The 26,520-nt window shown below is 41.3% G+C and overlaps 1 protein-coding gene across 6 annotated transcripts in view; it reads right to left on the minus strand.

The window, feature by feature from the left end:
- The window catches only part of whrna (whirlin a), a 196,482-nt gene that overhangs the window by 117,343 nt on the left and 52,619 nt on the right, over positions 1-26,520 (minus strand). For all 6 annotated transcript variants that reach the window (XM_048558757.2, XM_059638129.1, XM_048558756.2 and 3 more), the window contains exons 3-4: positions 21,929-22,147; positions 6,428-6,553 (exon numbers count right to left, since the gene is read on the minus strand). In XM_048558757.2, the coding sequence (XP_048414714.2) occupies positions 6,428-6,553; positions 21,929-22,147 (345 nt within the window). The remainder of the gene's footprint in view (positions 1-6,427; positions 6,554-21,928; positions 22,148-26,520) is intronic.

Here is a 26,520-nt window from a genome sequence, read left to right on the forward strand (position 1 = left end):
AAGAAGCTTTTTCCCAGAGTGGGGGACTCAATTACTCGGGGTCACGAGTTCAAAGTGAGAGGAGGAAAGTTTAAGGGAGATATGCGTGGAAAGTTCTTTACACAGAGGGTGGTGGGCGCCTGGAACGCATTGCCAGCGGAGGTGGTAGACGCAGACACGTTAGCGTCTTTTAAGATATATTTGTACAGGTACATGGATGGGCAGGGAGCAAATGGACACAGACCGTTAGAAAATAGATGACAGGTTAGACAGAGGATCTTGATCGGCGCAGGCTTGGAGGGCCGAAGGGCCTGTTCCTGTGCTGTAGGTTTCTTTGTTCTTTGTACAGGTCGTTGAAATTTTAAACCCAGTCTATAATCTGTAATTAGGGTCCACTATTAAACTGATCATAATATAGGCCCCAACAGCCAAACAACATCACCTACTGAAACAAATGAGCAAGAATTCTTGTGCTTAGCAGAACATCCCTGGCAATCTCTTTATATTTCATTGTTCCCTCTATAAACAGGCTGTTATATCAAGAGGACATATCTGAAAAAGGTCCTTTTGTTCAATCTCATTTTGTCAGATTGATTTAACATCAGCCAACTGGCTGTCAAGAAGTACATCTGAACAATCAATTCATTTTTGCTCTGTACATTATTTTCCATCTTTGGCCCTTTCAGATCTTTATATTGTAAAGATTCAGCCAGGAGTGAACAAAGCAGGTGGTAATAAACCTAGCAGAGAAATAAGAGAAAAAATGCCTTGCACAAAGGGTTATAAAGTTCTGTTATGTACTTTCTGAAACTGGAAGAATCAGATTCCATTTTCATTTTCAAAGAGCAATTTGGTATGTGGGGGCTGGTTACTGCAATTGAAAAGGTGGCTAGAGTATCGTTCAGAACAACACCCACAGGAGTTCAATTGCTGTTCCTGAGGTGGACTTGGGATCTGTCTCCTTGTCCTGTCCCGAAGCATGGAAAGCAATGACAAACCACCTCTGCTAAAGAAGCACTGCCAAGAAGATAGCTCAGAATAAAGTGTCAACACAGAGCGAACCAAGGATCTGTCCTTAGGCAGAGGAATCAAACCACATACCAAAGACTAATTGGGCACTTACTTGAAGAGGGCTAATTTGCAAAGTTATAGGGTAATAGCTGGGGAATGTAATTAATTCTACGAGTCTATGTAACGTCAAAAGTATTTGCACTTTGATATTGATTCACAATATTTTAGGGTGGCGCGGTGGCTCAGTGGTTAGCACTGCTGCCTCACAGCACCAGGGACCCAGGTTCTCTTTGATCCTCAGGCTACTGTTTGTGTGGAATTTGCACATTCTCCCCGTGTCTGTATGGGGTTTTCTCTAGGTGCCCCTGTTTCCTCCTGCAGTCCAAATTGTGCAGGTCAGGGTGGATTGCCCATAGTGTCCAGGCCAGGTGTGTTAGTCATGGTAAATGCAGAGTATCAGGGTAGGGGGTCGGTATGGGTGGGATACGCTTTGGAGGATCATTGACAAATGGATGGGCCGAATGGCCTCCTTCGGCTCTGTAGGGATTCTACTATAATTGAAGAGCCGAATGACATCCTTCTGTGCTGCAAAGTGCAGTCTTTAAGAGTAAGTGAGCTTCTGCCAGTGAGGAAAGCTGCTGGATCAAGTGCCAAAAAGTGACCCAGTGGACTTCTTTGCCAATCCGGTCCTATAGCGGAGGTGTCTGCCCCCAGCTGAAGCTGGCACAGAAAGGCATAGCAACATCTGAAAATGGTGACCAGAAAAATGGCAAGTGATTCCTTTTAGTTCAGCTTCCATCAGGTGCAGATGGCAGCCATCAACAGCAGCAACACTTATCCCCCGATCTGTGACCCAACTTAAATGCCCTTTGATTAGGGAAAATCAAGGCTAACACACAACCTAGGTTGCCCTATTTTCCCAAGAAGATAATTAATTGGTGGATTGAGGCTCTTACATTGTCTCAATCAGTCAAAGACCCTTCATGGGTGGTGGTTTGGATCTTCCTGACATGAACGTAATTGCCAAGGTGGTGGAAAGCAGTGGGTAGTTCTTTGGTGCCAACCTTTTTATTATGTGCACTTCCTGCCACTTTAGAATAAGTAAAACAGTGCCCTATGAGCTTTTTGGCATCTTTAAATGCCTCTTTCAATAACTCACCTATCAAGTGCTCAGAAATGTATGAATGAATTGAATGGTGGATTGCCTTCAGAATTTCCACTCTCTCAGGGGTTGTGTGTCCACTCTGGTATATGTTGGGGATATGTCCGCTGAAAACATCTGAGATGCCTTGGGTAGATCTACTGTCATCAATCCTTACTGGCTTTAATCTAACTTATTGATACTGGGGAAGGATGTCCACATGAACTCTACAGCAGAAGGAAGGCTGAATTTGTTAACCACTTGTTCATTAAATAGTAATTACTAGTTAATGACATTGTATTGGTCACTTTGTGAGACCTGAGTCTTAAGTGTTATTACACATTATTATTCCGCCACATGAAACTTAGAACTTAGAAAGTGGAATTTAAGACAGTTCACTCCTTCTAGGAACAGTCCTTTCTATCCTGTTGGATGGGGCATATCACATGATTGCAGTTAACCCTTTCAGATACTAACTTGCTTATACAAAAAGAAGCTTGTCTCTGTGCCTACCTGGAACAGGTTTACAATAGCATGGGATTGTTTGAAAAAAAAGAAACATTTTCATCTTCTACCGGATAATTGCAACAATACTTGCAGAGGGGAAATCAACATTCATTCTGCATGAGAACAGTGTGCTGATTGGTTAGTAAGTGGGCTCGGATTGGTAGAGATGTTGCCATAGAGAAAGCAGCAGTAAACATTGATTGACTGTTAACTGCCAGGCTTTGGTTAAATTTTCCAGGTTAAGTTAAACCAGGCAAGTTGACTCCAATTGGTCAAGGCATTGCCCTGAGAAACAAACCAGTGAATAGCTTTTTATGTTGAATTTAAACAGGTAGAGTGCATGCAAATGTCCTTTCTATCTGCAAAGAAAGGGGTCCTGTATGTGAATATATGTAGCTTCCACTTGCAATACCAGTTTGACCTGCAACCATACCATGAGCCTGACTGATGATCCTAAATTGATTGTCAATGGAATTCTTCGCTTATTCAGAATAATACAACCAATGTTGTCCTTTTCAGAATCACATCGAATGTTAGGACATAGTGGTGTGAGTTTTGTAAGTGTAGACGGGTTGGATACAGTCGGTACCTTGCTTATTGTGAATAGCCAAATGGGTTCGTTGTTTGATATGATCCGCTTGTCTTTGTGGTATGATGCCTGCATTGCTAGCACTGCCACTAACAGGATGCTGCCACCAAGCTAACAAGGTGCTGTATTTATCACACAAAGGAGTGATCTGGTATATGACTTTCAGTGCCAGTGTGATGCCAAGCATGCAGGCAAACGTCCCAAAGATTGGCCAATTAGAGTCAACCCGTCCAGTTTAAAATTTTTCAGTCATGCTCTAATTCTGTTCTACAAAAGAACTAGTAGTATCATACTTATGATACAAGCCTAGCAAGGCGGAGATTTGAAATACATATCGCATGACAGCTGGTTACAAAATCAGATCAATAAATCTAGTGAAATGTCACTGGGAAAAATAAAGCATCTGTGAATACTTCTACAATATGCTAAAACCCAGCAGTTTAGTCATAGAACATAGAACATAACAGCGCAGTACAGGCCCTTCAGCCCGCAATGTTGCACCTACCTGTGAAACCAATCTGAAGCCCATCTAACCTACACAATTCCATTATCATCCAAATGTTTATCCAATGACCATTTAAGTGCCCTTAAACTTGGTGAGTCTACTACTGCTGCAGGCAGGGCATTCCATGCCCTTACTACTCTCTGAGTAAAGAACATATCTCTGATTTCTGTCCTGTAACTATCACCCCTCAATTTAAAGATATGTCCCCTCCTGCTAGTCATCACCATCTGAGGAAAAAGGCTCTCACTGTCCACCCGATCTAATCCTCTGATCATCTTGTATGTCTCTATTAATTTGTCTCGTAACCTGCTTCTCTCTAACGAAAACAGCCTTCAGTCCCTCAGCCTTTCCTCGTAAGATCTTCCCTCCATACCAGGCAACATCCTGGTAAATCTCCTCTGCATCCTTTCCAATGCTTCCACATCCTTCTTATAATGCGGTAACCAGAACTGTACGCAATACTCCAAGTGCGGCCACACCAGAGTTTTGTACAGCTGCAACATGATCTCATGGCTCAATCCCTCTACCAATAAAACCTAACACACCGTATGCCTTCTTAACAGCCGTATCAACCTGGGTGGCAACTTTCAGGGGTCTATGCTCATGGACACTGAGATCTCACTGCTCATCCACACTACCACGAATCTTACCATTAGCCCAGTGCTCTGTATTCCTGTTACTCCTTCCAAAGTGAATCACCTCACACTTTTCCGCATTAAACTCCATTTTCCACCTCCACGCCTAGCTCTGCAACTTATCAATGTCCTTCTGTGACCTGCAACATCCGTCCGCACTATCCACAAGTCCACCGACTTTAGTATCATCTGCAAATTTACTAACCCATCCTTCTACGCCCTCATCCAGGTCATTTATAAAAATGACAAACAGCAGTGGCCCCAAAACAGATCCTTGCAGTACACCACTTGTAACTGAACTCCAGGATGAACATTTCCCATCAACCACCACCCTCTGTCTTCTTACAGCTAGCCAATTTCTGATCCGAACCGCTAAATCACCCTCAATCCCATGCCTCCTTATTTTCTGCAAAAGCCTACCATGGGGAACCTTATCAAACACTTTACTGAAATCCATATACACCACATCAACCGCTTTATCCTCATCCACCTGTTTGGTCACCTTCTCAAAGAACTCAATAAGGTTTGTGAGGAACAACCTACCCTTCACAAAATTGTGTTGACTATCCCTAATCAAATTATTCCTTTCTAGATGATTATAAAACCTATCTCTTATAATCCTCTCCAATACTTTACCCACAACCAAAGTAGGGCTCACTGGTCTATAATTACCAGGGTTGTCTCTACTCCCCTTCTTGAAAAAGGGGACAACATTTGCTATCCTCCAGTCTTCGGGCACTATTCTTGTAGACAATGACAACATAAAGATCAAAGTCAAAGGCTCTGAAATCTCCTCACTAGCTTCCCAGAGAATCCTAGGATAAATCCCATCCAGCCCAGGGGACTTATCCATTTTCACACTTTCCAGAATTGCTAACACCTCCTCCTTATGAACCTCAATCCCGTCTCGTCTAATAGCCTGTATCTCAGTATTCTCCTTGAGAACGTTGTCTTTTTCCTGTGTGAATATTGATGAAAAATATTCATTTAACACCTCCCCATCTCTTCGGCCTCCACGCACAACTTCCCTCTACTGTCCTTGACTGGCCCTAATCTTATTCTAGTCACTCTTTTATTCCTGACATACCTATAGAAAGCTTTAGGGTTTTTCTTGATCCTACCTGCCAAAGACTTCTCATGTCACCTCCAGGCTCTTCTTAGCTCTCTCTTTAGATCCTTCCTAGCTAACTTGTAACTCTCAAGTGCCCTAACTGAGCCTTCACGCCTCATCTTTACATAAGTCTCCTTCTTCCTCTTGACAAGAGATTCAACTCCTTTAGTAAACCATGGTTCCCTCGCTCAACCACTTCTTCCCTGCCTGACAAGTACATACTTATGAAGGACGCGCAGTAGCTGTTCCTTGAACAAGCTCCACATTTCAATTGTGCCCAGCCCCTGCAGTTTCCTTCCCCATCCTATGCATCCTAAATCTTGCCTAATCGCCTCATAATTGCCTTTCCCCTAGCAATAACTCTTGCCCTGCGGTATTTTCCTATCCCTTTCCATCGCTGAAGTAAACGTAACCGAATTGTGGTCACTATCTCCAAAGTGCTCACCTACCTCCAAATCTAACACCTGGCCTGGTTCATTATCCAGTACCAAATCCAATGTGGCCTCGCCTCTTGTTGGTCTATCTACATACTGTGTCAGGAAACCCTTTAGGACCTTTAGGAAATGAATTCTGTGAGCCCTGCCCTGTTTGGCATGTAGGAGTGTCCAGATCAACATGACATGGTTGACTCTTAATAACTTCTAAAGTGGATTAACAAAAATGTTGAAATAATTACTGAGGGAGGAGATGAATAATCATTTTCCAGGGAACCAGGAGAGGGCAAGAGGTGCAGCCATTCCACTGTGACACATTTCCCAGACGTAAATGTTTTAAAAAGTGACTATAATATGTGATCACAGTTGACATGAACCTATGACCTAACATCCACAGTAACATCTTTAAGCATTGGCATAAAGTTAATTCTGCTTGATTTGAAACATTCAACAGTACAAGCCAATATATTTGGGCATTCTCTGTTTGAAAATGTCAGCACATGAAATAATGGTACCTTCAGTCCTGTACTTTCTGCTGCAGATCCCTGGTCCACTCCTGTGATGTAAATTCCTAAGGCATATTCAGCACCACCTCGGATCATCAGGCCCAATGACTTCCCATCATCAAGGACAAGGTTTACCTGCACAATGGCAAAATAAAAATAGTAATGGATTGGATGGAATGAAATGTATTTCAGTTATCAATAGCATGGTTATACCTGAAGAAAACATATTGGTAGGCAATGGATTATCATGTTCTCTTGGTGAATGTACTGCTCGCAGGTCGTGAAAATCTACACCATAATTTGCTCAAATTGAGTATCCCTGCCCTTTTAACTGCCAGGATACTCTAATTGATTATAAAAGCATTGTCATTAAGCTCAATCTTCTCCTTAATGCACACACAGTAGATTTGGTGTTCTCAAACAAATTCTCTGACTAAAAGCCACAGTACTGATCATGACAGTTTCATATGTGAGAAAGGACTCAATTGAAGAAAAACCCAGATCTTCAAAAAGTAATGCCCCTGTTCTTTTATTTCAAATCATTCAGACTTTTAGATTATTGAATGGAAAATACATATTTCTAAACAATTAAATTTGACTTAAAATTGACCATTGGACGATAGCAGAGTGCACTATGATACATTTGTGCAATTTTGGCCCAGTATTCATCCACTTACCTAATAAATTATTAGCAAAGGTTGCATAAAGATACAGCATGAACAAGTGGTAATTTTATCAAAGTGACAACCAGTACGTGTGAAATGTAACAGCCATATTTCATAATAAAGGAACCATCATTTCATATGTTAGGCAATGAGAGTGATTAAAAGTAGTATATGTGCACTTCACAGCTTGAGCTCCCTGTGCATTGCAAGATCCACAGCGACATCTGTGCAGTAAATTACTCTTCATTGAGTTGGGAAATCTTTGGACAATTATGCAATTTGTTTGTGTAATTACTTTTTTTTGTAGGTAGGCATACATTGTCTAAAGTCTGCAGTTTAACCTGAAGATTTGTTGTACATGAGCAGGTATCCTTTATTCTTTTCCCTCTCTTCGCCTAATCTCCTCCATCTTCAAGAACAGAATAATTCAGGGCAAGATAAAGTGTCGTCATTGCAATAGACGAGGAGACAGTTAGAATTCAGCTTCTAATAGTTGGTATTCGGTGTTGCCTACTGAATGCTGAATTTAACTGGACCCTGTAACTTTGATTGAATTATTCCAAGCAAGAATCTAGACCATCACAATAAATATTAATAAATATCTGGTGTTTAATGCAACAAATTGTATTTATATGTGACTTTTAAAAAAGTAAACTCCAGAATAATATTTATAAATGTCTCCTCCTTTCTTTGATTTAATTTTTAAATATGAGGATCAAATAGAGTCATTTTGCCTTCAAAAATAAATAGTTATGTAAAAAAGCAAAAGAAGGTTGTCTGCAGGATACACATCTTGTTATGAACTACACATCTACAGCATCTGATCCAATATGACACATTCTTGATGACAGATCAGAGATAACAATAGAGTCATAGAATGATACAACATGGAAACACACCCTTCAGTCCAAATAGTCCACACTGGACATGTTCCCAAGCTAAACTAGTCCCATATGCACCTGGCCAATATCCCTCCAAACCTTTCCAATTTGTGTACTTATCCAAATGTATTTTAAACATTGCCAATGTACCTGCATGCACCTTATCCCAGGAAGTTCACAACAAAATCAGTTCGCCAGTGCCATCCCACTGAAAAACATTTCCAATATCTCACCCCATTTCCCCAGACCTTATAGTATATCTTTTTCAAATATTTATTGACTCCAGCTTTAAAACCTTGATGAGTTCCATACCCAAAAACTTCACCACATGAAAATGATTCTCCTATCCTTTTTCATCATTGCTTTGGTGATAGAGTGTTTTTTTTAATTAGTTTCACTAAACAGGGGAAACATTGTCCCCTATTTAACTTGTAACAACTTCTTATTCTAAATATCTCTATCAAATCTCTAAACATTGTTTTTTTTAAATGAACTGAGCAACCCCACTCCCCCCAACCCGCAATTTCTCTTCTCTCTTTTCATAACAAAGATCCTTTATTCCTGGTAACTTTTCCAAGCACTGCCTTCCCACATTTTGTTAAAGAGAACAGTCACAACCAGTCACAAAACTCCAACCAGGCTTAACAAATAACATGCATAGATCTGGCATTAACTTATTGACTTTGAAATTATTTACAGAATCTTGAAGCCTATGCCGTTAGGACTCGAAATCCATGGTCTGACATAAATGGATAATGGTGACAAATTCAAAAGCTGCCATCCAAAAATAATTGGATCAATCTTTGAAGGAGAAGAAATGGTGCAGGGATCTGAGCCATAAGCAGGGGAATGGAAATAACTGGACTGCTCTTCAAATGAGATATCCCAGATGACCCACTGGGCCAAATGGCCACCTTCTGCACAGCCTTATTCTCGGATTTCGTAAGTTATTTTTTTCAATTAACTTGTCCTTCTAGTGCATGTATCTGAAGCCTTAGTCCTTATGCTGCTTAAGGTGCAATTGTAACTGACCATTTCTTCTTTCCAAAACAGGTAAGCCCACATCACTCCTTTAATTAAATTTTATTTGACATCCACCTACACAACTAACTAAAACTAAAGGAAAATAATGCAGATTCAGGAAATTCAAAGTAAAAATCATGGAACAATCAGCAGGTTGAGCAACAGAGAGAGACAGGGGAAGGGAATGAATTTTAACCATCAAGAACAGATCCGTTTAGGTCAAGTTAGATTTTCTTAAATTCACTTATGGAATATGGGCCTTACTGGCTATACCACCACTTATTGCTCACCCTAGCTGCCATTTAGAAGGTGGTGGTGAGTCGCCTTCCTGAACTGCTGTGGTCCAGTTGGAGTAGATAAACCCACAGTGCCCTAAGGGAGGGAATGCCAGGATTTTGACACTGCAAGGGAAGGAATAGCAATAGATTTCCAAGTCAGAATGGTGAGTGGCTTGGAGAGGAATTTTCAGGTAATTGTGTTCCATGTATCTGCTGCCCTTGTCCTTCGAGGTAGAAGCATTTGGAGGTTTGAAAGGTGCTCTCTAAGGACCTTTGGTGAATTTCTGCTGTGTATTTTGTAAATAATACATGGTGTTTGTGAATCTGATTCTAATATAGCAGGTTGCTTCATCTCGGTCATTGTCAAACTTCTTGAGTGTCGCTGGAGCAGCACTCAAACAGGCAAGTGGGGAGTATTCCATCACACAACAACTGTTAGCATTTTAATAATTTCAAACCCTGGCTCAAACCTACACATTTCTGGTTTAAATGTAACTGAATGGAGAAAATTGGTGGGTGGGAGTAGACATTCATCCTGCTTACAAGGGCAGATAACTCTTTTCAACGTGTCTTTAAAATACATTTCTTTAGATATCTTAAGGCCTCAGATTCCATCTCTCGTCCAACTGTGACACAGCTAGGTCACATATTCCAGGTCTTGGGAAATCTGATATCTTAAGGGACATAGGAACTTCGTCTAATTTCAAAACTATACCTTATTCATAAAAATATCTTTATTATACATAGATAAAGTATGTATGTAACAAAAGCAGTTTGGTTCTGTACAGGAGCTTATCAAGGAACAAACATTGGAGTTTTACTCTATCCAAAAGAAAACTCCAGGCATTTGTTACTTTTCCAAGACTATATGAGAACTGCCACATGGAAGAAGTAAATGCTTCTTTGGCACTGCTTTTGGACCAGGAGTGTGTTGTTGCTGCTTGTGAAAAAAATCTGTTTCCTACTCCATATGATAGGGTCATTCCCCCTGATTGAAATTCTTTGGTATCATCAAATCTACCTTTGATTGCTGTCAGCATGGTGGTCAGCAACCGTGAATCCTACACCCCCTCCAATCCCTGAGCCCCCACTATTACAACCTCTGTAAGGCTTCTCTTTACTCCAGTCTCTCTCACATTGGCCGTAATATTTTAGTCTCATCAACAACACTCGTTTGCAGAAACTTACTGAAGACTTTTTAAAAATCAAAGCTCAGAATATCCTTGATAGTCCTTTGTAAATCGAGTTTTACTGCCTTTCAGGAACACCTATAAATTTTTCAAAGATTCATTTCTGTTTACAGATTTGTTCTGTGTTCTTAATTAGCCTGTTGCTCTTTAATTGTTTGTTTTTTTTACTCTGTGCTAAGGTATTAAGGCCATTTCAAAGAGCTTCTCCTCTGATATTAGCATACAAAGTTGTGTTAATCTTTTGGTGATTTGTCTGCTAAATGCTCATTAGTGGTGCCCTGTAAAATATTGCATTTCAAATCGTAATGGATGTGTCAAAGGTACATTTTACTTAATTCCATTGCAGGAGAGAAAAGGGTATGATAGTTTCTTCATATACAGGCAGAGAAATTATTGGTGACTTCCCCCTACTACATTGGAATTCAAATTTCCTGGCTGAAAACTTGGATTCTATTGTGCCTAGTTTTGCAAGGTTGCATGTGCTATTTTACTTCCAAGACAGTGTCCACACTGGACACACGTAAACACCTCAGTCTGACCACACCACATACCATTTGGTGAGCATCAACTGGAGATGCCTAATTCAGCAAGTCAGAGATCAGTCAGTGTCAAACACTGAGTTGACATAATTGAGCTCATTACTTCAGTTCACAGCCTCTCTTAACCATGATTGCACATATGCAATCAGCAGCAATAAAGACTGCCCTCTAGCACCGTGTAAATAGATCCTCAACTAGGGTTGAATTCTGCTGGCTCTTCCTGCAATTGTCAGGGTGCTTCATTGTTTTTCAAGTTGGTTGAAATTGTTGCTTGAAGCCTGCAGGTGTGGCAGCAGACATGGGTGCAGTGCATCCCCGTTTGGTTAAAGCACGTCAAGGTTTTAGAATGATTTCCAGCTCCTGCTCCAATCAAATTGTGCATCCCCCTATACATATGCTACTTGGCAACTGATCTTTAACTCTCGCTATCCTCTTGTGATTTTGCGACCCCTCCTCAGTCATATATTCTGTCAATTGTCTTCTTAGCATTGACTGTAGGCTATGATCATTTACATTGGTAGGCAGCATGTGTGTTGCGGCAGCACCTATGTGCATGGAGTAATCCTGCATTGTGATTTTCTGAAGAAGGTTCGAAGCCCAAAACATCAGCCTTCCTGCTCCTCTGATGCTGCTTGGCCTGCTATGTTCATCCAGCTCTATACCTTGTTATCTTGTGATTCATAAACTCATTTTCAGCCCTTGTTCAATTTGACAGCCATACTATCCCAGCATAGTGGAAAAAAAAAGGAATTACAGTCATTATGTACAGACCTCTGTGTGGGTGTGCTGGGAGACAGGATTTTAAAAGAAAATAAGCCGTACTAAAACTGAGATAATAGGTGTAGTGCTTGATAAACACAGCAGGCCAAGCAGCATCATAGGAGCAGGAAAGCTGACATTTTGGGCCGAGACCCTTCTTCAGAAATGGGGGAGGGAAAGGGGTTTCTGAAGTAAATAGGGAGAGAGGGGGAGGCAGAAAGAAGATGATAGAGGAGAAGATAGGTGGAGAAGAGACAGACCGGTCAAAGAGGCAGGGATGGAGCCAGTAAAGATAAGTGTAGGTGGGGAGGTAGGGAGGAGATAGGTCAGTTCAGGGAGGGTGGACAGGTCAAGGGGGCGGGATGAGGTTAGTAAGTAGGAGATGGGGGTGGGGCTTGAGTTGGGAAGAGGGGATAGGTGGGAGGAAAGACAGGTAAGGAAGGTGGGGACGAGCTGGGCTGGTTTTGGGATGTGGTAGCAGGAGGGGAGATTTTGAAGCTTTGGAAGTCCACATTGATACCATTGTGCCGCAGGCTTCCCAAGCAGAATATGAGTTACTGTTCCTGCAACCTTCGGGTAGCATCGTTGTGGCACTGCAGGAGGTCCAGGATGGACATGTCGTCTGCAGAATGGAAGGTGGTGTTGAAATGGCTCACGATTGGGTTGTTTAGTGCAAACCGAGTGTAGGTGTTCTGCAAAGTGGTCCCCAAGCCCCCACTTGATTTCCCCATTGGAGAGGTGGCCACAATGGGTCCCCAAGCCTCCGCTTGGTTTCCCCGATGTGGAGGAGGCCACAACGGGTACAGTGGACGCAATGTGCCACATTAGCAGATGTACCAAAACTGACTCCATTTTGCTAGAGCATTTCACAAAAAATAAATTAATTGGTAAAGAAAATCACTCTCAGGTGACTTTGAGCAGGGCTGCATCTAACTTTTCGGTATTATCTCTGCAAGGGCATCTTAACACAGCAGAGGAAAGCAGCTGTGCAAACTATCAAAGACATTTGCTCAGTGTCAATACTTCACTGTTAAACAAGTAGAAAACAAATACACTTAAATTTCTTGATAAGAAAATGATGATGCCACTCTTAGTTTGAAAAAAAGTGACAGAATTCCAGACTAATGTATAACAATTAGCCAATTGTACAATTTACAATAATATATAAACCGCCTTCATCATAAAAAAGCAATGCTTCTTTGAGGCAGAATCCAATAAATGTAACATATCTAAAGGAATAAATATTCAAAGGAATAAACCCAGGACTCAGAACTGTCTGTAATGCCTTTGAGTTTTAGAATTAGAAAGGAAATAGTCAGCAAGGTCTCGCAATGTGCAGAGTTAAAATATACAGCCAGCTGAGTCAACATAAGCTTTCACCTTTAACTAAATAGATGGAGCTTCACTATCCTGCAGCTCAGTCCATAAGGAATTAATAAAGGAATTGATTCTCAGCTGGTCCTCTTCATAGAGCAGGTCATCTGCCTATTCACATCTTGGATAAGTGACTTTAATATATTTCAAACCTACTGGTGTCAATCATCATTCTCACTGGTTGATGTAGTAGGCTATATCCTGTGATTCAGACACAGCAGTCTTCTCTCTGTCTCCGAAGCTTGTGAAATTAAACCCATTCCAATCCTTGAATACATAATCCGAGTTTATATTCTTGAAGGAAAAGAAACAGTAAAATAATCATTAATACTGGTAAATGAAGCATACTGGTCTAACTGGAAATACTATTCAGAATTTTGCTTTCTATTCAGGCTTGTATGTTTCATTTACCAGTTTAATTGTTTTTTTTCTCAGAGTCATTAATGTGCTGTTCCAAGGGGAGATCTGTCCTTCAACTCTATTAGACTTAAAGATTCTGTTTCAAAAAAGAGCACCATGTCCTGCCTAATAGTTAACCCTTAAATCAACAATTAAAAACAGATGCAAAAACAGAAATTTCCAGAGAAACTCAACAGGACTGGCAGCATCTGCAGAGAGAAGCAGAGTCAATGCTTCGGGCTCTGTGATCCTTCCTTAGAACTGATCTGCAGAAGAGTCACTGGAATTTAATTGTGCTTTCTGTCCACAGATATTGCCAGATCTAAGATAACAAAGTGTGAAGCTGGATGAACACAGCAGGCCAAGAAGCATCTTAGGAGCACAAAAGCTGACGTTTCGGGCCTAGACCCCTCATCAGAGAGGGGGATGGGGAGAGGGTTCTGAAATAAATAGGGAGGGAGGGGGAGGTGGACCAAAGATGGATAGAGGAGAAGATAGGTGGAGAGAGAGTAGAGGTGGGGAGGTAGGGAGGGGATAGGTCAGTCCGTGGAGGACGGACTGGTCAATGAGGCGGGATGAGGTTAGCAGGTAGGAAATGGAGGTGTGGCTTGAGGTGGGAGGAGGGGATAGGTGAGAGGAAGAACAGGTTAGGGAGGGGGGACGAGCTGGGCTGGTTTTGTGATGCAGTGGGGGGAGGGGAGATTTTGAAGCTTGTGAAGTCCACATTGAAACCATTGGGCTACAGGGTTTCCAAGCGGAATATGAGTTGCTGTTCCTGCAACCTTCGGGTGGCATCATTATGGCACTGCAGGAGGCCCAGGATGGGCATGTTGTCTAAGGAATGGGAGGAGGAGTTAAAATAGTTCGCGACTGGGAGGTGCAGTTGCTTATTGCGAACCGAGCGGAGGTGTTCTGCAAAGCAGTCCCCAAGCCTCCGCTTGGTTTCCCCAATGCAGAGGAAGCCACAACGGGTACTGTGGATGCAGTATACCACATTGGCAGATGTGCAGGTGAACATCTGCTTGATATGGAAAGTCATCTCGGAGCCTGGGATAGGGGTGAGGGAGGAGGTGTGGGGGCAAGTGTAGTACTTCAATCTCTGTTTTTGTTTCTAGTATCTACAGTTCTTCAATTTGCTTCAAACACACGATCTGATCAAGCTGTGCATGCAAGACTCGGGCAATATTCAGGCTTGGGCTGAGCAGTGGCAAGCAAGATTTGCAGCACCCAAATGCCAGACAATGACCATCTGAAACAAGACAGAATTTGACCATCACCCATTGACATTCAATTATATCACCATCACTGAATTCCCCGCTATCAACATCCTGGGGGTTACTATTGAGCAGAAACTGAACTGGCCTAGCCATATAAAAAGAATCCTGCAGTGAAACTCACCCTCTGATGCCTCCAAGACTGTCCATCATCTACAAGGCGTAAGTCAGGAGTGTAAGGCAATAACCCTCACTTGCCTGGATGGTGCAGCTCCAACAACACTCAAGAAACTTGACATTATCCAGGACAAAGAAGCTGTCTTGACTGGCATCACACTTACAGATATTCAGTCACTCCAACTCAATACTCAGTAGCAGCAGTGTATATCATCATCAAGATGTACTACAAAAACTTACCAAGGTTCCTTAGACAGCACCTTCCAAACCCATGACCACTTCCATCTGGAGAAACAAGGGCACCAGATACATAGAAACACTATCAAATGCAAGTTCCCCTCCAAGCCACTTAACTTCCAGAGTTGGAAATACATTGGCATTCCTTCAGTGTCACTGTGTCAAAATTCTGAAGCTCCCTTCTTAATGACATTGTGGGTCAACCTATACAAAACAGACAGCAGTTTGAGAAGTCAACTCACCACCACCTTCTCAAGGGCAAGAAATGAAGGGTAACAACTGCTGGCCCATTCAGTGACACCCACATTTGTGACTATATGAAAAAATACTATTTCATTGCTGATTCTGGGAATTTGCTCCAAATGGATTTCATTAGCTGTAAAGTACTTTGGGAGGTTGTGAAAGGCACTGTATGGAAGTAATTCATTTTTATAACTCCCATTGAGCAGAGTTTGATAATGAACATCTAATGCTGAAAATAAACTGTTTGATCTCTGGGCAATGGTAATCTCTCAGGAATGTCACCTTTATCTTTAAGAATATTAGCATCACATGAATGGTTGAAAGTATAACTCTTTGTAAAAAAAAGAACAAGCAGCATTAAAGGCCGTTGTTTTATATACTCGTGAGGTAGACACTGCCATGTGAGATTTGTTCATCACTTACTGTAGCATTGAGTCCAGTAGCTGGTTTGCTTATATCCTATTGTGGCTGTCATTATTATGTCACTTATTTTTAACAATTTCCTTGGTGATTCATTACACAATACCTCCAGACAGTTTATTAAGGTGTCCAATGTGGACAATCACATTAGTGATTTTAAGGTTAAACTTCAGAGAAAACATGGAGAAAATGAAAATTCCAAGTGTGGACTTTTTTTCAAAGCTAAAGCAACTTCGCCATGGTAACCATGAATATTTCATCAGTTGTACAGTGTTTTCTTTTTAACTCATTGAGTTTATCATTCTTTCCATATACTATGTCTCTAACACTATCACCATTGCTCCTCACAGACATTGGCAGATGAGTGAACTGTTCTTATTTGCATTAGAATAAGGACACACAACACTCGTAAAAGACTCATAAAATTGTACAGGTCACAAAATCTAAACTAATAATCATGTAAAGTATGGCATCGTTTATTTCTGAAAACACTAACAAATATTGACAGTTCAGCTTAAAGTTATAATGTGTACAGCATTAGACTCACCACATAAGAAATGGTAAATGTTGCATAGTAATATTTTATTTATTTGAAGCAGGGAAAATATTGAATCTTGGCATACTGCACTTCTACGCATCCTTACAACCACACAATTCTCCAGTGTGTGACTTGCAGACAGTACATTAGAAAGAGTCAGTTGTGGTCTGTGAGGTCTTTGACATATAAAGAAATCACCACTATGTTCAATTGGCTTCAAACTGAGACACTGAAAAATCCATATTCTGGAACATCTGCTTACATGATATGCATAGCAGACTCTTTCTGCAGAAGAATGTGCTTCTCAAATGCATAATTCCAGAGAACTGAGGCACAGGTTGACCAAGCCAAGGTCACATGTGCCCGCCACTACTGCTTAGGGTTATCCAGTCGAAGCTGCAGTTAATCAATACATTCCAGAGAAGCCTGGGCTACTGGTTTGTAGTATTATCTCGATCCAAGTGACAGATCTCCCATTTTATGTTCTGTTCAGTAATAGACTGGCAGGTCAATCATTATCAATCATAGAATATCTCAGAATACTCTTGTTATTAGACTTGGTAATCTGGTACATATGATGTTTGAGATCTCATTGGCAACTTTGTCATTTGAAATGACCTTGACCTCAACATGTTTATATATTCCTACCACCCCTCCATTAATTACTACATTTCAGTTAGTCACCAGATATCTGACAAGCATGGGTTTGACAAATTCAACAAAATCTCAAACTGCTGGTAACAGAAGCTCCTCAAAAAAAGAGAACAGTGTGGTTTAGGGGTAGGAATGAGAAACGTAACTAGAAAATTATTGTGGACAGACAACATTGAGCTGGAAGAAGTTGTCAATGAGTAGAGCGGCAGTAACTGAGCTATTTTGGAAATCATGACTGACAATTAAGTTTTGGTTAGAATTGCCTCTGAATTGAAGTGTAATAGAGAGGTTTACCTATTTAGAATCATAGAATGGTTACAGTGTGGAAGGAGGCCGTTCATATACATTTTGGCTCGCTGTAAGAACCACTAAGCCAGTCTCACTTCCCTGATTTTTCTCCGGAGTTCTGCAAATGTGTTATCCTCAGATAATCATCAAATTCAATTTTTAAGCCCATAACTAAATCTGCCTCCATCATATTCTGGGGCAGTGGATTCCAGATCCTAGTCAATGTCTAAATGAAAAGAAAGGCTTTTGTCATGTCCTTTTTGATTCTACTGTCAGTCTCCTTAAATTGTGGTTCGCTGTTTCTTTTCACATCTTCAACAGCAAACAGTTGATCCATTCTGTCAGAACAATCAAATTAAAGAAAAATCTGAGGAAGGGTCACCAGACCCGAAACAACAACTGTGATTTTTTCTTACAGATGCTGCCAGACCTGCTGAGCTATTCCAGCTAACTTCAGCTTTTGTTCCTGATTTTTAAAGAAAAAGTCCCCTGAGAGCAGCTCAATGTTTTGGATGCCTGTTTCTCCAGGTTCTGCCCATGTTCTCTAATAGCCACATTGCTTATTCTTCTTTCAACTTTCCTTTGTCATTCTTGCTGATCCATTATTTTGGTCTTTTTCCTCATGGATTCTCTTTCACCACATTCTATTGTTACTACTTTTTACAAATTTATACTATTCTCTCCTCATCAAAGACCATAACTTGGTGCTCAGGAGCAGGTCTAGAGGAGCAGACAATCTTAGTGACTTGTCCAAAACAGGCATTATTCTTAACATAAGAAATAGGAACTGCAGATGCTTGAGAAACCGAGATAACAAGGTGTGGAGCTGGATGAACACAGCAGGGCAAGCAGCATCTTAGGAGCAGGAAAGCTGACATTTCGAAACCTAGACCCTAGACCTGAAACGTCAGCTTTCCTGCTCCTAAGATGCTGCTTGCCCTGCTGTGTTCATCCAGCTCCACACCTTGTTACCTCTATTACTCTTAACATAAAGCTGAGCAATGACCAACAAAGCATTAGTCCAATGGAAAATGAGTCTGATGAATCAATGGTGAAAAAGAAGGACATAACAAAGTGTGGAGCTGGATGAACACATCAGGCCAAGCAGCATCTTAGGAGCACAAAAGCTGACGTTTCAAGCCTAGACCCTTCATCAGAAAAGCCTTTTCTGATGAAGGGTCTAGACCGGAAACGTCAGCTTTTGTGCTCCTAAGATGCTGCTTGGCCTGCTGTGTTCATCCAGCTCCACACTTTGTTATCTTGGATTCTCCAGCATCTGCAGTTCCCATTTTCTCTGAAAACGAAGGAGATGGCAGGTGAATTGAACAGGTATTTTACACTGGCGTTCACCACAGAGAATACAAGAATATCCCAGAAATAGCTGTAAATCATGAAATGGAAGAGAAGAAGGAACTCATGAAAATTGCAGTCACCAGGGAATTAGTACGAAATAAATTGCATTTATATGTGGCTGAGAAGTCTACGCGTCTTGATACACTTCATCTTAGGGTCAAAAAGAAGAGACTAATGAGATAGTGGATGTGTTAGCTTTAATTCTTCAAAATTTCTTAAATTTGGGGAAGATTCCATTGGATTGGAAATTAGAAGATATAGATATTTAGTTCAAAAAGGGAAAGACACAGAGAGCAAGAAACTACCAAACAGTTAGCTTAACATTTGTCAATGATAAAATGCTGGAAGCTGCTATTAGACATGTCATAGTCGGGCCCTCAGAAAAATTCAAGGTAATCAGGCAGAGTCAACATGGCTTTGTGAAAGGGAAGTCATGTGTATCCAGTTTATTGGGCTTCTTTGAAGAAGAAATATGTGCTGTGGATGAAAGGGAACTGGAGGGTTTATTATTTCCAGAAATGCCACATCAAAGGTGATTATGAAAAGCAAAATCCCATGGAATAGAGGTAACAAATTGGTAGGAGATTGACTAGCTAACAGGAAACAGTGAGTAGTCATAATTTTTTTTTCAGGTTGGCTTGATGTAACAAATGTGTGCCACAGGGGTCAGGGCTGGAATCTCAACAGTTTACAATCTATAAGAATGATTTTGGTGAAGGGAAGGAGGTTATGCTTGCCAAATTTACTCTTGACACAAAGATAGTTAGGAAATTAACTTTTGAAAAGGAAATAGGGAGGCTACAAAAGGATATAGATAGGTTAAATGGGCAGAAAAGATTTGGTAATTGAATTGCAATGTGGGAAAATTTGAAATTGTCCACTTGGCAGGACAAATAAGCACAAAGCATTCCATCTAAACGGTGAGAGATTGCAGACCGCTGAGATGTAGAAAGAATAAAACAAAGAACTGAGTTCTGAAACATAAATAGAAATTGCTGGGGAAACCCAACAGGTCTGGTGGTATCTGTGGGGAGAAAGCAGAGTCAGTGGACTTGAAATATCGAAGGATATGGGTGTCCTTGTGCATCAATCACAAAAGGGTGTATGCTAGTACGGCAGGTAATTAGGAAGCTAACAGAACATTATTGTTAATTGTAGGGGTAATTTATGGGATGCACGGTGGCTCAGTGGTTAGCACTGCAATCTCACAGTGCCAGGGACCTGGGTTCAATTCCCGCCTCGGGCGACTGTCTGTGTGGAGTTTGCACATTCTCCCCGTGTCTGCGTAGGTTTCCTCCGGGTGCTCCGGTTTCCTCCCACAGTCCAAAGATGTGCAGATTAGGTGGATTGGCCATGCTAAATTGCCCGTAGTGTTTAGGGGTGTGTGGGTTATAGGGGGATGGGTCTGGGTGGGATGCTTCAAGGGGCGGTGTGGACTTGTTGGGCCAAAGGGCCTGTTTCCACACTGTAGGGAATCTAATCTAATCTAATCTAATTGAATATAAAAAGTAGGGAGTTAAATAGGGCATTGATGAGACGACATCTGGACTTTGGACACAGTATTAGTCTCCTTCTTTAAGGGAGGATGTAAATGCAATAGAAACAGATTGAAGAACATATAACAGAGTAATATCTGGCATGGACTAATTGGCTTGTGAGGAAAGTTTAGACAGGCTAGACTTGTAGCTACAGGAGCTTAATAAAAAAAAGTTGACTCCACTGAAACATACAAGATCCTGTGGAAATTGGAAAGACCAAGTGGCCAACTCCTGCTTGAAATTCATATGTTCCTAAAATGATTTGTTTAGCATGTGCTATTGAACTGTAAGCAGGAAGAGCTAAGTTATTTGTTAATTAGTCTTCACAGACACAGATTTCCAACTGGAATTGATCGCTGAACAGCCCGCAGGAGTAAGAATATTCACAAATTCATCTCTTTGCGCACCACGACTTCTAAGGCCAATTATAATATGCTAATGTTGCCTAGATCAATGATAAAACATCCAGGGCAACAAATCCATGATTTACCATATCCACACGGTTCAGATATTGACTAGATAAAACACACAATCAGACAGTCCCAGGGGACCACGGCTCTATCTGTGATTGTATTCCTTTCTCAAGGTACTAATTTTCAGAAATGGTCAATGACATTCTTTGATTTAGTGAAAGAAATCTTTCCACCCAACTCATCTTTCATCATACAGCTTTCAAAGATCCACCCAATATTGATGCTTCACCGTATATTCTATATTAACATATTCGATTGCAAATCATGGTGACAGAAGTCAAGTGATGCAGAAGTGAACATTTTTCTATGCCTCGCTCACAGTATTAGCATTCAATGCTTTCAGAGAGGCTAAATTTTAGTTGGTGCAAATAAAACCCTTTTTATTCTGTTCCAATAATGTATTTCATCCTCAAATTAAGATTTGTACTTCCAAATTTGATAGGATGATTTTTGCTGCCTCCCACACTGTTCATTTAGTTATTCTTGTGATGTCTCCAGCTGAGGCTGTTAAATTCAAGCCAAGTTATGAGGTAGTGTGTTCACACCCCTAAGGAATAAGATTGAATCAGTCCCAACTCAAACTATGGAAGAATGAGAGGTGATTTTATTGAAATTTATAAGATTCTCAGGGCTCGTGACAGGGTAGATAGGAGAAATTTGTTTCACCTTATGGGGGAGTCCAGGGTCAGAAGGCATAATCTCAGAAATAAAGAGTCACATAATTAAGACAGAGATGAGAAGGAATTTCTTCTCTCAGAGGATAATGAACATGAGGGATTTCTTACCACAGAGGACTGACAAGGCTGGGTTGTTATGTATATTCAAGGCTAAGATTGGTAGATTTTTAATCTGGAAAGGAATCAAGGGTTATGGGGAAAAGATAGGAGAGTGGAGTTGAAGATTATCAGATCAGTCATGATCTCATTAAATGGTGGAGCAGATTCAATGGGCCATATGTTCTACTTCTGCTCCACATCTTATGATCTTATGATCTAACTGTCAGAGAGGGAGGACGTTCACCAGATTAGAAAGGTCATCAATGTATGGAATTAACTCTCTGCCCAGATGCTACTTCACCTCATGAGAATGACAAGCATTTTCTGTTTCTTCCTTCACCCATTAGTCTGGACGTCATTCAAACTGGTGGGCTGGGGATACTCCAACACAAAAGTCCAATTGAGAACCATCCAGCATGGATCTAAGTATTTTACCCACAATCCTTCAGAAAAACATTTTACTGAACGTAGCAGAGGACATTACAAATTACCTTCTTCTCATCTCCATCTCGGAGTAGTTGAAGGTTACTCTTCTTTTCGCTCTCCTTCATCCGCCGTGTGTTGCTCTTGTGTTCGAGCAGGTTGGATGGTGGGGAAACACTGCGGCCCAGTGGATCCACCCAGGTGTAGACGTGGTTGGTGATGTAGCCTCCTGGAATACGGCCAACTGAGTGCACAGACAGAATCAACTTTTTGGAACCTTTCAGCACCTGAAAAGCAACAGATGTAAGCAGTGAGATTTACATACTACTGTCAGGTTACACCAGCTCTGTCCTTGAGATGATGAATAATGGATTGTGTGAAACCAAATCTCACTAATGATCATACTTAGACTGCAATCAGCAACGGAACCAGGTACAAATTTAGAGAGTGGATGGAAAACCGAATTAAACACTAGTTTACATGAGAAGAAAACTGTATGGGGAATTGAGACACTTTCCGTGTGGTGTGTTTGAGAGTGGACATTCAGATCCCACAGTCTTCAATTATTGGATCACTTCTGTTCACTGTTTATATTTGGATACAGACCAAAAGAACACTTTTGATACTGACTGATATCAGGGAGGTGTAGATATTGTCACTGAAATTAGTGATCCAGGGACATAGTTCAAATCTTACCATGGCAGTTGTTGTAATTTTAACAATCTTTTTTTAAAAAGGTGGGATATAAAACCAGTCTTGGCAATGGTCTCCTGAAACTTTTGTCAATTGTCATATAAAGCCATAGGGCCCTTTAGGAAACATGAACAGTTACCCCTAATTAAATACAACATCACATGCTTTTGACAAATGTGACAAATATCATTCAATTCGATAAAAAAAAACAGAGCTCTGAACAGAAAAGTAGACTTGAGGCCAAATGAAGCAGAAAAGGTTAACGAAAGAGAAAAGAACAGGAAGACATGCAAAAAGAACAAAAAGACCTGAGAGAGCTCAGGAAGAACAGGAAACCAAGGGACAATCAGTGAAACAGAGATGACAGAGATCACAGATGTCGTGTCAGAACTACCTTGAGGTTTTTTTTTGTATGAGCTACCAACTAATATCTTTAGAGACTTCTCCAAGCTTTCCTTTCTCTTCGAAAACTTACTTCACTTTCCAACCCTACGTCACAAGTCCCACTCTCTGCCTTACAATGGGTGATCCACTCAGAGTAAAATGGACAAATTTCAATATGAAAACTATCTTGAACAACTAGGACAGTATGAAAACAAATCATCAGCAGCTTGGCTGTGATGCAAATTGCATATAAGGATGAATAAGGCAAACACAAAATGTACAATTTTAAGATCACTTGGGTAAATTCCAGCACTGCAGATTACATTGAAAAATGTAATGAACACACAGACAAACCAAAATCCATTACTGGCTGATCATGAAATGGGGTAGCTTTATATAATTTTCTGTGGATTTCAGAGAGATGCTGGGGATTCTGATATATAGTTTGCACAACCCAAGTATGATTTATATGCTGTTTAAAAATAATTCTGATTTTGTTTCAATTTTTTAATATATCCATGTGGCACTGTTCTTGGATATGATCTATCTGCAAATGCCTGCCTGAAATATGAAAATATTTCTCAAACAGCATGAATAGCTTCAGGAGAAGAACCAACAGAAATACACATTTCTAATTGATACATATAACAGATGTATCATCTGGCAAAGATGCCAAGCATTGTGTAAGTGATTTGAGGATGTGCTATGATTGTTCTTAGAGGCTAGCACAAATTAGATGCCAATGTCTGAAGCTATAGCATATGGCCAGTGCTCATAAAGCGTGGCTGTATATTTGTGTACCCAGTGTCCAAAATAAAGGACATTAGAGCAAACAAAGATGACATTGCCAGCTAATGAAATGTGAGGCTGGATGAACACAGCAGGCCCAGCAGCATCTCAGGAGCACAAAAGCTGACGTTTTGGGCCTAGACCCTTCATCAGAGAGCCTCTGATGAAGGGTCTAGGCCCGAAACGTCAGCTTTTGTGCTCCTGAGATGCTGCTGGGCCTGCTGTGTTCATCCAGCCTCACATTTCATTATCTTGGATTTTCCAGCATCTGCAGTTCCCATTATCACTGATATTGCCAGCTATTTGCTTTGATTTCCATGTTAAAATTTCTTGAGGCCTATTTGACGTATTTGGTGAGATAGGAGGCTGAAGATTAATGAGGTGTTTTGCGCCATGAGTAAGATGTTTAACAAGCTATAAGCCCCTTTAATTGACAGTGTGCACCGCCTAGCAACAAACTTTTCTCACTATTTGTCAAAAACAAAGAAAAGCACAACAGGCTTCCAATATTGAGAAAGACCTCCGCAGAATTTGTATCAGTTTCTGTCATAAATCCTGTCATAACCTATCACACTCAGGCCCCGATAAGATTCTACCGGTTGGGTTTTTCTTCCCGTAATATTGACAGTGATGGGAGTGTTTCCTTCTCGGAATATCGACAGCATTGGGAGCCGTTCCTTCCCAGAATATCAACAGCGGTAGGAAAAGTTCCTTCCCGGAATATTGACAGCGGTGGGAGCAGATCCTTCCCAGAGAGTTGACAACGGTGGGATTGGTTCCCACCCAGAGCGTTGACAGTGATGGGTTCCTTTGTTGAAACGGTGGGCCCAGGAGGTGACAGCGGCAGCAACATAAACCAGGAGAGGCACCCGCTGTTCCGGCCTGATAGGGCCCAGCGTTGAGTTTGGGCCCAGTTTGGGATCCAGCTGCTTCAACGATGGTTGCATTGCCGAGATTGGCCCAGCACGGACTCATGGCAGCGACAACATTGTTGGAGGCAAGTTGGCCCCAAATAATAGCGACACGGCTCCACTAGGGGTGGCATGGGTTCAGAGCATGGCCAGGCCCCGCTGCCTGATGGCGGAGATGGTGCCGTTCCAGCTGCAGTGGCATGTGGGGTTTAGGCCCACCTGGCTGTTCACAAACTGAGAGATGGCTTTGTTTTTCTGGTGGCAAAACTGATAGTGGAGGTGGGGAGTATTCAAGATGTTTCCTTTTCTTTTGGCTGTTTCTTTTATTATTGCGTCTATTTTTAATCCTGTCTTATATATGTTGAGATGGTGCCAGAGAATGGTGTGTTTGGACGCTTTTCACGGTACCCCGTAATAGTGTACTCAAGTACATGAGACAATAAGTTCCAAATCTCATTTTCATCGGCATCTCATTGACAATCTCTGTCTCCCATCTGGCAAGCCTACTGTCTTTGACTAGGATCAATGAATTAGAGTTGAATTGAGAAACTTTTAAAATGAAGTTTTCATGGCAGGTTGTGAGGACTTCTGTAGTCAAATAGCCAGGATTTTGATTTTCAGGTGAACTGGAAGAGTTCACACGGTCTGTCTTGTAGCTTGCTTCCACATTCAGATTCACAGGCTGACTGAACTGATAGATCTGCTGCTGTTGGTGCAACTATTTCCCAGTGATCTTTCAAACTGACAAAGGAAACACAATTGTCTCCATGTGGCTTCAAAGTCTTTTCCTAGTGAGGCACTTCTGTTGATTTCACACCGTGCATTGCGGTTAACACGTGCTAAGGTTCCCCCCAGTCTAGCTTTTACAAGAAAAGCCAACATGATCAAAGTATCATTGCAAGTATGAAACATGGAGACAGAGTATTGAAGCTCCAATCCTCCAGTGCAGACCCATTCTGAACCAAAGAGATACATAAATCTTGTGAACAGCTGTGAATGCCTGCCTGGAGATTCGATGCTGTCATACACAGATGCCAAAGGCCACATGATATGTGGCAGCTATTTTAACAGCTTCCTTTTGTCCAACATTTAAAATTAATGATTGAACGTTACCATGTACTGGGAATGAAACTACAGTGTCCCCAATTAAATGAATGCTTCATTATTTGAGGAAACTCCATCAATATTGTTTTCCTTTTTGACTTTTGGCATTGCTTCTGTGCCCATTAGCCTTAACCTGCCTTTATCATATTTCCCCATCTCGTTCTCTGGATCTTGAATGTACTTTACAAAAGTTGGTGCTTATTTGAAGATTTCTGTCTTGTTTCTCTGAAACTCATGTGGTAATGAAACTTTGTATCTTGTGTCAGCCAAGTGAATTTTGTTCAGCAGCCATGTGGATTTAATGGCTCTGAGCCAACCTTCCCTGGGCTATCTGCGAAACCTGACAACTGAAACAAAGTGAGAACTGGTAATTCCTGGAGTAAATTACTTGTCAGGCACTGCTTATGAATAAAGAGGAGCAGGATTATTTCCTTCAGTCTACTCAAGTTCCCTACTGCCTTCCTCCCTTCAACCTGCCCCAGATCTAAACTTCACCTTCGCCGCAGTCTGACCTCTAGGTCTCTCGCAATTTGATCTACATACTACACCGCCCAAGACTGACCTTCCAACTGTGTGATTTGATCTGTACACCTCTGTGATCCCATCACCACATTCCTCCCCTTCTGCCGTCCCCCTGCTGAATCCAATGCTACACCCCTCTGATCCCACGTCCACATCTGCTGTGATCTGATGTTCAGTCCCCAAACAGGCGCTCACATTTAACATACTTTAGCAAAATTCGACCGACATTTTCTAATTATATTGGTGAGCTATGGTAG

This window comes from Stegostoma tigrinum, chromosome 29 (assembly GCF_030684315.1).
Source record: "Stegostoma tigrinum isolate sSteTig4 chromosome 29, sSteTig4.hap1, whole genome shotgun sequence".
NCBI lineage: Eukaryota > Metazoa > Chordata > Chondrichthyes > Orectolobiformes > Stegostomatidae > Stegostoma > Stegostoma tigrinum.